This window comes from Rana temporaria, chromosome 12, assembly GCF_905171775.1.
Source record: "Rana temporaria chromosome 12, aRanTem1.1, whole genome shotgun sequence".
NCBI lineage: Eukaryota > Metazoa > Chordata > Amphibia > Anura > Ranidae > Rana > Rana temporaria.
In genome coordinates, this window is record NC_053500.1 from 132,136,171 (window position 1) to 132,149,112 (window position 12,942).

The window sequence follows — 12,942 nt, forward strand, 5'->3', positions numbered from 1 at the left end:
GTCGTTTCATGGGGGCGGAGTTTGGGGCGGTTGGGAGGGGGAGTCGTTTCATGGGGGCGGAGTTTGGGGCTGTTGGGAGGGGCAGTGGTTTCATGGGGGCGGAGTTTGGGGCGGTTGGGAGGGGCAGTAGTTTCATGGGGGCGGAGTTTGGGGCGGTTGGGAGGGGCAGTAGTTTCATGGGGGCGGAGTTTGGGGCGGTTGGGAGGGGCAGTCGTTTCATGGGGGCGGAGTTTGGGGCGGTTGGGAGGGGCAGTCGTTTCATGGGGGCGGAGTTTGGGGCGGTTGGGAGGGGCAGTCGTTTCATGGGGGCGGAGTTTGGGGCGGTTGGGAGGGGCAGTAGTTTCATGGGGGCGGAGTTTGGGGCGGTTGGGAGGGGCAGTAGTTTCATGGGGGCGGAGTTTGGGGCGGTTGGGAGGGGCAGTAGTTTCATGGGGGCGGAGTTTGGGGCGGTTGGGAGGGGCAGTAGTTTCATGGGGGCGGAGTTTGGGGCGGTTGGGAGGGGCAGTAGTTTCATGGGGGCGGAGTTTGGGGCGGTTGGGAGGGGCAGTAGTTTCATGGGGGCGGAGTTTGGGGCGGTTGGGAGGGGCAGTAGTTTCATGGGGGCGGAGTTTGGGGCGGTTGGGAGGGGCAGTAGTTTCATGGGGGCGGAGTTTGGGGCTGTTGGGAGGGGCAGTGATTTCATGGGGGTGGGGTTTGGGGCTGTTGGGAGGGGCAGTAGTTTCGTGGGGGTGGAGTTTGGTGCTGTTGGGAGGGACAGTCGTTTCAAGGGGCGGAGTTTGAGGCTGTTGGGAGGGGCAGTAGTTTCATGGGGGCGGAGTTTGAGGCTGTTGGGAGGGGCAGTAGTCTCATAGGGGCAGGGTTTAGGGCTGTTGGGAGGGGCAGTAGTTTCTTAGCGGTTAGGTTTTTGGGCTGTTGGGAGGGGCAGTGATTTCATGGGGGTGGGGTTTGGGGCTGTTGGGAGGGGCAGCTGTTTTATTGGAGGGTGAGTTTTGGAGCTGTCAGGTGGGGGTGTGGTTTCATGGGGGCGGGGTTTGGGGCTGTTGGGAGGGGCAGTGATTTCATGGGGGCGGGGTTTGGGGCTGTTGGGAGGGGCAGTGATTTCATGGGGGCGGGGTTTGGGTCATTGGGAGGGGCAGTGATTTCATGGGGGCGGGGTTTGGGGCTGTTGGGAGGGGCAGTGATTTCATGGGGGCGGGGTTTGGGTCATTGGGAGGGGCAGTGATTTCATGGGGGCGGGGTTTGGGGCTGTTGGGAGGGGCAGTGATTTTATAGGGGCAGGGGTTTGGGCCATTGGGAGGGGCAGTGATTTCATGGGGGTGGGGTTTTGGGCTGTTGGGAGGGGCAGCTGTTTTATTGGAGGGTGAGTTTTGGAGCTGTCAGGTGGGGGTGTGGTTTCATGGGGGCGGGGTTTGGGGCTGTTGGGAGGGGCAGTGATTTCATGGGGGCGAGGTTTGGGGGCAGTAATTTTATTGTGGTTTGGGGCTGTTGGGAGGGGCAGCGATTTCAGGGGGCGTTTGGGGCTGTTGGTGGGAGGGGCAGTGATTTCATGGGGCGGGGTTTATGACTGTTGGGAGGGGCAGCGATTTAACGGGGGTGGGGTTTGGGGTTGTTGGGCGGGGCAATGGATTTATGGGGGTGCTAGAGCTGTACGATAAAATGAGAATCAAGATTTGTTTGCTTAGAATAAAGATCACGATTCTCGCAGCGTTATTCCCAAAAATTGGGATAACTTTACGGTTTCGTTTTTTTTATTTTTTATTAACTGAAGTGTATTTTTCCCCCAAAAATTACGTTTGAAAGATCGCTGCGCAAATACTGTGTGACATAAAAAAATTGCCAAGATCGCCATTTTATTCTCTAGATTCTCTGCTAAAAATAAATATTTGGGGGTTCCCAGTAATTTTCTAGCAAAAAATACTGATTGTAAGTAACAAAAAGTCAAGCGGAGCTCGGTGTGGTTTTATGGGGGGGGGGGGGGGTAGGGTGTGGGGTTTGGGGCTTGTAGGAGGGGCAGCAATTTCATGAGGGCGGGGTTTAGGGCTGTTGGGAGGGACAGTGATATAATGGGGGGAGGGGGGGTGGGGTTCGGGGCTTGTAGGAGGGGCAGCAATTTCATGGGCGGGGGGTTAATGCACTTAGCAGGGATGCACAAATCCTATCGCCCGATGCCCCGGACATGCTGTTCCGGGTGCCAGGCACGTGTAGCCTTGCTGTGGGCGAGCAGTAGGGTTTTCCTCATGTGGTGAGATTTTCATGTCGGTTTTCAGCGTGATTGCCAAAGGTCGTTGTTTAGCGGTTTGGGTGCGACTGATACTCTTCAGGGATGCGATTTGTGAATTCCCTTTTATTCAACGCAAATGTAGACCTTCTGCGTTTTTCAATCTACCTTCATATTCTAGAAATGCCATCCTTCCTCTTCTCTACAAAACCGACTTCCATCCACTTCTATGCAAAATATGAAATCCCGTATATATTTACGGCTTTGCCCAGAAGGCGCGCGAGCCTCAATGCAAATTGCCAGCGGGCGCGATCGCCGCCAGCCACGCACAATCGCTTGCACGAGAGGCAGCATGGGGATTTGTGTGTGAGTGTGTGCTGTCAGAGGAGAGGAGACAGATCGTGTGTTTCTACAAAGTAGGAACAGCGATCTGTCATCTCTTAGTCCCCCCCCATACAGTTAGAACACATGAGGGAACGCAATTAACCCCTTGATCGCCCCCTAGTGTTAACCCCTTCCATGCCAGTGACATTTATACAGTAATCAGTGCCTGTTTATAGCACTGATCGCTGTATAGATGTGAATGATCCCTAAAATGTGTCAAAAGTCTCCGATCTGTCCCCCACAATACCACTAAAAATCGCAGATCACCGCCATTACTAGTTTAATAAAAACCCCATAAATCTTTCCCATAGTTTGCAGACGCTATAACTTTTGCGCAAACCAATCAATATACGCTTATTGCCACTTTTTGCGATTCGGCACTGCGTCGCTTTAACTGGCAATTGCGCGGTTGTGCGACGTGGCTCCCAAACAAAATTGGCGTCCTTTTTTCCCCACAAATAGAGCTTTCTTTTGGTGGTATTTGATCACCTCTGCGGTTTTCATATTTTGCGCTATAAACAAAAATAGAGCGACAATTTTGAAAAAAAATGCAATATTTTTTACATTTTGCTATAATAAATATCCCCCAAAAATATATAAAAAAACATTTTTTTTTCCTCAGTTTAGGCCGATACGTATTCTTCTACATATTTTTGGTCCAAAAAATTGCAATAAGCGTTTATCGGTTGGTTTGCGCAAAATTTATAGTGTTTACAAAATAGGAGATAGTTTTATTGCATTTTTATTATTTATTTATTTTTTTTACTACTAATGGCGGCGATCAGCAATTTTTTTTGTGACTGCGACGTTATGGCGGACAATTTTGACACGTTTTTGGGACCATTGTCATTTTCACAGCAAAAAAATGCATTTAAAATGCATTGTTTACTTTGAAAATGACATTTGCAGTTTGGGAGTTAACCACAAGGGGGCGCTGAAGGGGTTATGTGTGACCTAATATGTGTTTCTAACTGTAGGGGGGTGTGGCTGTAGGTGTGACATCATCGATTGTGTATCCCTATAATATCACACGATCGATGCCACAGTGAAGAACAGGGAAGCTGTGTTTACACACAGCTGTCTCCGTTCTTCAGCTCCGGGGACCGATCGCGGGACTCCAGCGGCGATCGGGTCCACAGGTCCCGCGGAGCTTCGGACTGGGTCACGGGTGACCCCACGGCTGGGCTTAAGGAGACATGTACGTGGATGTGCCCAGCTGTGCCATTCTGCCAACGTATATCGGCGTGAAGGGGTCCTTAAGTGGTTAAAGGGGTTGTAAAGGTACAATTTTTTTTCCCCCCTAAATAGCTTCCTTTACCTTAGTGCAATCCTCCTTCACTTACCTCATCCTTCCATTTTGCTTTTAAATGTCCTTATTTCTTCTGAGAAATCCTCACTTCCTGTTCTTCTGTCTGTAACTCCACACAGTAATGCAAGGCTTTCTCCCTGGTGTGGAGTGTCGTGCTCGCCCCCTCCCTTGGACTACAGGGGAGTCAGGACGCTCTCTACGTTGCAGATAGAGAAAGGAGCCGTGTGTTAGTGGGCGGCCTGACTCTCCTGTAGTCCAAGGGAGGGGGCGAGCACGACACTCCACACCAGGGAGAAAGCCTCGCATTACTGTGTGGAGTTACAGACAGAAGAACAGGAAGTGAGGATTTCTCAGAAGAAATAAGGACATTTAAAAGCAAAAATGGAAGGATGAGGTAAGTGAAGGAGGACTGCACTAAGGTAAAGGAAGCCATTTAGGAAAATAAATTGTACATTTACAACCCCTGTAACAACCGCTATTTCCTGGAGACCAGCTTTATATGAAGTATGGTGTACTTTGACATAAATGGGTACAGCTGAACGTTCCTCTGACCTCCTCCATCTTTCTTTCTTAGTAAGCGAACATGCCGATTGTAGAGAAGCTGAAGGACGCCCTGAAGCCTGGTCGGAAGGACCCCGACGATGTGGAACTCGGGAAGCTGCTCACGTCCTCCGCCAAGAAGATCCTTCTGCAGAAAATCGAGTTTGAGCCGGCCACCAAGAGCTTCCATTACCAACTGGAGACCTTGAAGAGCAAATATGTCCTGCTGGCTCCATCGCTGCAACCCTCCACTCCGCACAAGAGTATAGAGGGTAACCACAGGCAGGGTATGTCATCACACGTGCTTGGGTTATATGCTCTGTTTGGACAAATCGTAATGCTGGCCATACACATGATTCAAGCCTTCAGCCTTTATTGCCCTGAAAAAAAAAAACTGCTGGTCACCTTGATCCATGTGATTGTTTTGCACATAGACCCCTTTCACACTGAGGCATTAAGGTGAAAAAACATCTGTGTATTAGCAGCCCCCCCCCGAGCCCCCCTTTACTTACCTGCCCCTTCGAAAGTCCCGTGAACGCGCAGGCTTCTGGGCCGTCTTCCTGGCTCCTTCATTGGTTGATTGAAAGCAGCGCAGCCATTGGCTTGCACTGCTGTCAATCACATCCAATGACGCGGCACGCCAGGGGGCGGGGCCGAGCGATACAGTGAGCAGCCATGGCCGCCGGCTGTATCACAGGAGCGCGCCCGCAAGCACTCAACGCCATGCGAGCTCGCATTAAGGTGTTAAGTCCTTGCGGCGGGGGAGCCGAAACAGCCGTCGAGGGACAGCAGAAGATCAGATTCGGAGCCACTCTGTGCAACAACGAGCTGCACAGTGAAGGTAAGTATAACAAAAAAAAAAAACTTTAGTATCCCTTTTAATTATTATTTTTTTTTTTTAAATAACAAACATGTTATACTTGCCTCCACTGTGCAGTTTGTTTTGCACAGAGTCCCCCCGATCCTCGATTTCTGGGGTCTGCCGTGGCGCTGGTAGCTCCTCCCCGCATCACATAACAACCTAGTAGAAGCGCTCTCCCGGGGAGGTTACCTTGCGGGCACGCTCCCGAGTCCAGCATTTGCATCCATAGACACAGAATGTAGGACTCTGCCCCACCCCCTGCGTCATTGGATTTGATTGACAGCAGTGGGAGCCAATGGCTGTGCTGCTATGACTCTTTCCAATCAAGAGCTGAGAACCCCGAGCAGAGCGGTATAGAGCGTCTCTGCCATGGGTGCTCAACCTGTTGCTCTCCAGCTGTTGCGGAACTACAAGTCCCATCATGCCTCTGCCTTCGAGAGTCATGCTTGTAACTGTCAGCGGCTTCCAATGCCTCATGGGAATTGTAGTTCTGCAACAGCTGGAGAGCCACAGGTTGAGCACCCATGGACTCTCTGCCGAAGGAACGATGGGGGTCAGGTGAGTGAAAAGGGGAAGCAAGGATGCATTAAGGTGAAAAAACACGAGGGTTTACAACTTCTTTAAAGCAGAGGACCCCCAGGATTTTTTCGCTGACTTTTAAAAAATGAACACTTGCCTGTCCAGCGCTCCCGCGAAGTCGGCAGATGAGGATGAGCAATCGCTCAGTCCTTGGATGCTGCCACCGCCAGGCTCGGTGAGGGAATCAGGAAGTGAAACCTTGCGGCTTCACTGCCCGGTTCCCTACTGCGCATGCGCGAGTGCAGTAGTAAATGTCACAGATAGGCAATATGATAAAGCAACTTGCATAGATAAAAGGGAAAATAGCATTGTATCTATGCTGGAGGTCTGTCCCAAAAAAAGAGCAACCTGATGTCGGGCCGGGGTGCCAGCTCAAATGGAGGAAGCGGGAAGATGGCGGCGGGTACCAGTGGAAAGCGGAGCAGACCGGAAGTGTCATCAGGGGGGTGGAGCTACACAATTCAAGGCCAATCAAGCTTTTTTCTCAAGCCAATCCCCTAAGCATGGTAACACGTTGGTTATACAGTGTTGGGACTGCAGGGTGTAAACAATCATTCATTGATTCTAGGATAATAAAAAGTGAGTTGCCGTATTTATCTTCATATAGCGCGCCCCGGCGTATAGCGCGCACCCCAAACCTGGAAGGGAAATTTCAGGAAAATTGAATGCCCCTCGTCGGTGTCCTGCCCGGCGTCCATCGGCGGCCTTGTCCGGTCCGACGTCCGTCTGCGGCCTTGGTGGTGTCCTCCCCACTTCTCCCGTGCTGTTTTTGAGTCGATCCCCGCTTCCCGCGCTGTGTTTGGCCGCCGCCGACATATACCGAGCGCAGTACACTCGGGCACGCTCGGCTCCTCTCGTATAAAGGCTAGGAGGCGGCACAGGGCGTGACCGTGAGGGGAGCCGAGCCTGGCCGAGTGTACCCTGTACCCGGTATATGTCAACGGCGGCGTTCAAACACAGCGCGGGGATCGGCGTATATCGCGCACCCACGATTTTCCCCTGCTTTTAAGGGGGAAAAAGTGTGCGGTATACGCCGATAAATACGGTAGTTTTGAATAGGTTCATGTGAGCTGCATTTTGTCCTTCACTCCAATAAATATGTAATGTACTACACTTAGAGCGAGCCTTCCTGTTTTATTATTTGTTCATGTATCGTTCCTTCAGTCTCTGCATCCATTGATCATCTTCTTTAGCTGCTAATTGCCTGGTGTCAGCCCTGCCCAGTTTTATTTTGCCAAACTCCAGAATCCCGCCTCATCTCCACAACATAGAATCATGGCTACCCAAATGTTTTTTTTTTTTTTCGTTTTTTTTATTTCTTGATTGTGATGATGATGGTTACTGTGAAAAAAAGTATTTGGTTGCCAGCCTTGCAGCGGTGGGTGGTGGTTTCTACAAAGTATAATAGGAACTTATTTTCTTCTCTCTGCAGGCAATGACTTGGCATCGGGGGGAATAGATGGCATCCCCGTTCCTCAGAAGATGCTTTTCCCAATGGAGAGGTTGTCTATGAAGTGGGAGCGAGTGTCTAGAGTGGGGGCGGGCCTGCAGAATCTGGGGAACACTTGCTTTCTCAACTCCACAGTACAGTGTCTGACCTACACCCCTCCTCTCGCCAACTACTTGCTGTCTAAGGAGCACAGCCGCAACTGTGAGTACCGCCACACGCTACGGGCGCCATATTTAAAGGGACAGTAATTATAAATCAGACCTTGACTCGTGTTGGACATTGTAAGGGAAATCTGCCCATCCAGGACAAAATGACAGACCCCCACCCAGTAATGCTCTTATTTCATGTGCTCCCTACGGCTCTGTTCGAGCACTGAGTCTATCCCCTGTGTAAGCCTTCTCTCCTGTCCTATGTAATAGTGTTTGGGCCTGAGCACTGCATCCTGGGAGGAAGGGGAGAAAGGCACATGCTCCTATATACTCAAAAGCAGGGGTCTCCAAACTTCCCAAACAAAGGGCCCGTTTCCTGCCTTCCAGACTTTAGGAGGGCCGGACTGTGGTCAATTGTAATAGAAAATGTCCCAGCATTGATGGGAGTCTACAATGACTCAGGCTTGGTGGTCAGTGGGATTTAAAAAATGTGATTAGTAGGAGGAATAGTTCCCCATCCTTAGTGTCAGTGGTAGGATTGGTGCCCCATCCTTGGTGTCAGTGGTAGGATTAGTGGCCCCATCCTTGGTGTCAGTGGTCGGAATAGAGGCCCCATCCTTGGTATCAGTGGTAGGAATAGAGGCCCCATCCTTGGTGTCATTGGTAGGAATAGAGGCCCCATCCTTGGTGTCAGTGGTAGGAATAGTGCCCCATCCTTGGTGTCAGTGGTAGGAATAGAGGCTCCATCCTTGGTGTCAGTGGTAGGAATGGTGGCCCCATCCTTGGTGTCAGTGGTATGAATGGTGGCCCCATCCTTGGTGTCAGTGGTATGAATGGTGGCCCCATCCTTGGTGTCAGTGGTAGGAATGTTGCCCCATCCTTGGTGTCAGTGGTAGGAATGTTGCCCCATCCTTGGTGTCGGTGGTAGGAATAGTGGCCCCATCCTTGGTGTCGGTGGTAGGAATAGTGGCCCCATCCTTGGTGTCAGTGGTAGGAATAGTGGCCCCATCCTTGGTGTCGGTGGTAGGAATAGTGGCCCCATCCTTGGTGTCAGTGGTAGGAATGTTGCCCCATCCTTGGTGTCGGTGGTAGGAATGTTGCCCCATCGTTGGTGTCAGTGGTAGGAATAGTGCCCCATCCTTGGTGTCAGTGGTAGGAATAGTGCCCCATCCTTGGTGTCGGTGGTAGGAATAGTGGCCCCATCCTTGGTGTCGGTGGTAGGAATGTTGCCCCATCCTTGGTGTCAGTGGTAGGAATGTTGCCCCATCCTTGGTGTCGGTGGTAGGAATGTTGCCCCATCCTTGGTGTCGGTGGTAGGAATGTTGCCCCATCCTTGGTGTCGGTGGTAGGAATAGTGGCCCCATCCTTGGTGTCGGTGGTAGGAATAGAGGCCCCATCCTTGGTGTCAGTGGTAGGAATAGAGGCCCCATCCTTGGTGTCAGTGGTAGGAATAGAGGCCCCATCCTTGGTGTCGGTGGTAGGAATAGTGGCCCCATCCTTGGTGTCGGTGGTAGGAATAGTGGCCCCATCCTTGGTGTCGGTGGTAGGAATAGTGGGCCCCATCCTTGGTGTCAGTGGTAGGAATAGAGGCCCCATCCTTGGTGTCAGTGGTAGGAATAGTGGCCCCATCCTTGGTGTCAGTGGTAGGAATAGTGGCCCCATCCTTGGTGTCAGTGGTAGGAATAGTGGCCCCCATCCTTGGTGTCAGTGGTAGGAATAGTGGCCCGATCCTTGGTGTCAGTGGTAGGAGAAATAGTGCCTCCAGGGCCAGACAAAGGCAAGCAAAGGGCCACATCTGGCCCTCGGGCCGCAGTTTGGACACCACTGTTCAAAAGCAATGAGGGATCTAACTGACGAATGGAGTGGAGCGGGAGGTGTTATGAAAGATCGCCCTGAATGGGTAAAGTGACAGCTTTCTTTTAATATGTGCTGGCACATATTAAAGGAGCTCTTTAAATCACCAGGTGTCAAACACAAACCGGCCCTCCAGGCCATTTTTATGTGGCCCTCGCACCTCTCCTGCAGCTGCTGGAGAGCTCCAACCCTTTTCTGGTCCTCCTTCACACCCTTACCTTCTGCGGGAGCCCTGCTCAGCCTGTGCTGCTCTAATTGTGACAGTGGGTGCAGGAAAAGGATCCCCTGTCTGCTGTTGCAGTGGGGGTCGGGTTGGGGTGGCGGCAGGTAATTTAATAACATATTACACCCTAATTATTACTGAAATTACTTATGCTATTGATAAGTTTATTATGCTTTGAGTAATTTGTAAGAAAACTTGTACATTTTTTATTTTTTTTTATTTTTTTTATATATTTTATGATAAAAACCCAATAAAAATTATGCTAAAATGACATTTTAGTTTTAGTCCAATTTTAGTCTTCTGCAATTGTTTTAGTCGTATCCAATCCTTTAATAAATGCTGTCCATAGAGCTCCAGCCAAATGCCTGTGCCTAGGCAGGGAGTAGCACAGTTGGAGAATGATGTGAACAGTTAAAGCGGAGTTCCGGCCACAATTTCACTTTTTAAATATAAATACCCCTGTAATACACAAGCTTAATGTATTCTAGTAAAGTTAGTCTGTAAACTAAGGTCCGTTTTGTTAGGTTGTTACAGCATTTAGACACTTTATAAAATAGAAATTGACTGGGGCCATCTTAAGTGTGGGCATCATGAAGCCAGACTGTATGACTTCCTGGATTTCAGCCTTGCAAATCTTGCACATGCTCAGTGCTGCACAAGCAGTGTCAGATCAGGTTTCAGCACCTGTGCTGTCCAAGTCACATGATTCTTTGAGACTGGGGAGTGCACAGACTCCTGGAAAGTTACACCCACTACATTCCCAGGAGTCTGTGCGGTGTAGGTTAGGAAGCATTAAGCACCTAGGTGCAGGAAGTGGGAAGATTAACTATTCTGCCTAGCAACAACACTTTGAAGGCATCTAAAAAAAAACAAAAAAATTCGTAAAGGACTAATGACATTTTTCTCTCAAGCGTCTTCCAGGACAGCCCATGAGACCTAGGGCTCCTCCTACCAGGACAGGAAACACGTTAACCCCCACCAGATAAAAGGGCGGTCCTCCAGGCCCCATGCCAGTATTAGTGTTTCCTCCGGATGGGGGGTAACATGTTTCAGGAACCTGGTCCCCTAGGTCTCATGGGCAGGGGCTCTAATGACCGTTCAAAGGGGTATGTATATATTTTGACTAACCTCCTTGCCATTAGCAGTTTTTTCCATGGGGAAGTTTTTGCTGCTGCCCTTGCTTCTTTGTGCCTGGAGAGGGCCAGGACCGGGATGGCGTCGGGTCCCTTGCGCTGTTCGCAGCACAGGCTGTATGTTGGTGAGAGTGTTTCCCGCACACAGCATGGCTGATTCGTGCTGGGAAACGTGGAGCTCACTAGCGCTGGTAGGGGCGGAGCCTCTGCGCTTCAAGCTGGCTACAGGAAGATCCGGCGAGGGTCACTTCCGGGTCGCATGACGTCATCCTCGGGCGCCGGAGACATGGTTCCTGTCTCCATAAAACGGCGCGAAACGGGGGCTAATGGCTGCTGGTGATTTCTGGTAAAGACAGCACAGGCTGTAGGACTACCAGACGGACGGCATGGACAATCCTGCGATAATCGCTCAGGCAACGGATGCAGTCCCCAACACCAGCACCTCTCAGGTAAGCTGCAAGTGTTTTTTATGGTCACTTTTTCTTGCTATCCTGGTGAAGGTTTTTACCCCCCCCCTCCCAATCATAGGATTAGGTGTTAGGGGACACATTTTCTTCTCCTGCACGTGGTGATGGAGTATTTCTTTGTGGCTTGGGTTACTTATGGGGTCATTTAATTTGTGTCTTTCAGGCCAAGACTCAGGACAAAGCCCAATCACAGCCACATAAGAGAAAATGTGCGGTGTGCGGTAACAAACTGAGTTCCACTTGGGGAAAACCAGTTTGCCGCACTTGTATAGATGGTTTAGTGAAGGATGACCCAGTGACCTCATGTCAAAAAATGTTGACTTCGGTCAGGGATGAGCTTGCTTCTACCTTTGGCTCATTTAGGGAGTTGATTGACAAAATGCAGGTTCCCCAACAGGGTACATCTTCAAAAAGAAAGGCTTCAGTGGTTAGCACCCCGCAGGTGAGCGTAGAGAGTGAAGACTCTGAGGCTGAAGCCAAATCTACCCATTCTTCTCAGGAAGACTCAGGGTCAGATACAGAGCCCAAGGATAGAGTATCCTCTAAAGGCTCAAGGTTCAAATTGTCTCTGGAAGATGTGGATAATTTGTTAAAAGCCATCTATACCACCCTTGAAATGGAGGAGGAGGAGGTACAAATGTCTAAGCATGACCTTATGTACAAAGGTTTGCACAAAAAGAAAAGTAAAAACTTTCCAGTGCACGATTCCCTCCTTAATACGATCAAACTGGAGTGGGAGAGTCCAGAGAGAAAACCTTTCTTTTCCGGTAACCTAAAAAGAAGGTTTCCATTTGATGAGGATGCAGCGCTACCGTGGAATAAGAACCCAAAGTTAGATGCTCCTCTTTCAAAAGTTTCAAAAAATTCGGACCTGGCGTTTGATGACATGGGTACGCTAAAGGATCCTATGGACAAAAAATGTGATGTCCTTCTTCATAGAGCTTGGGATTCAGCTATGGGGAATCTCAAACCAGCTCTGGCCTCTACTTGTGTAGCCAGAAATCTGGAGGAATGGCTTACACAAATCCAAACCCATCTTTTAGCGGGTACTTCTAGGGAAGAGATTTTAAAATCCTTTCCTCTCCTTTTTAGTGCTGTGGGTTTTCTGGCAGATTCATCTGCGGAATCAGTAAGAATGACAGCCAGAACTTCAGCTTTAGTGAACTCAGCCAGAAGAAGCATTTGGCTTAAAACATGGTCTGGGGATGCAGCATCTAAATTACGATTATGTGGGCTTCCCCTAAACGGGGATCATCTTTTTGGCCCAGGTTTGCAGGAGGCACTGGAACGTACGGCCGATAGGAAAAAGGCCTTTCCAGAAAAGAAAAAGCAGACGGGAAGAAAGTTTTTTCGTGGCCAAAATAAAGGCTTGCCATGGCAACAAGGTCCTAAAGAAAAGGACAATAGGCCCAAAAAACATTGGTCCGGGTACAAAGGCAAAGGGAGAGGAGGTGTGTTGTTTAACACACCTCAGCAGCCCGCCAAGCCACAATGACCAACATCTGCCAGTGGGGGGAAGACTGAGGGCCTTTCTCCCACAATGGGCAACCGTCACCTCAAGTCCCTTCATTCTGGATCTGGTGGCAAATGGATACAGGCTAGAGTTTTCCTGTCGGCCACCAGAACGACTCTTGATCACATCTCCTCCCAAAGATCGGGAGAAAGCAAGAGCTCTGGGTCTCCAAGTAGGAGAGTTGTTAGACCAGAAGGTCCTGATTCCGGTTCCTCGGTCAGATCAGAACAAAGGGTTTTATTCCCACATTTTTGTCATCAG

General features: G+C 50.1%; 1 protein-coding gene across 2 annotated transcripts in view; it reads left to right on the forward strand.

Moving 5' to 3' along the window:
- USP36 (ubiquitin specific peptidase 36) overlaps positions 1-12,942 on the forward strand; it is a 54,045-nt gene that overhangs the window by 922 nt on the left and 40,181 nt on the right. For both annotated transcript variants that reach the window (XM_040330744.1, XM_040330743.1), the window contains exons 2-3: positions 4,486-4,738; positions 7,325-7,543. In XM_040330744.1, the coding sequence (XP_040186678.1) occupies positions 4,495-4,738; positions 7,325-7,543 (463 nt within the window). In that variant the 5' untranslated portion in view covers positions 4,486-4,494. The remainder of the gene's footprint in view (positions 1-4,485; positions 4,739-7,324; positions 7,544-12,942) is intronic.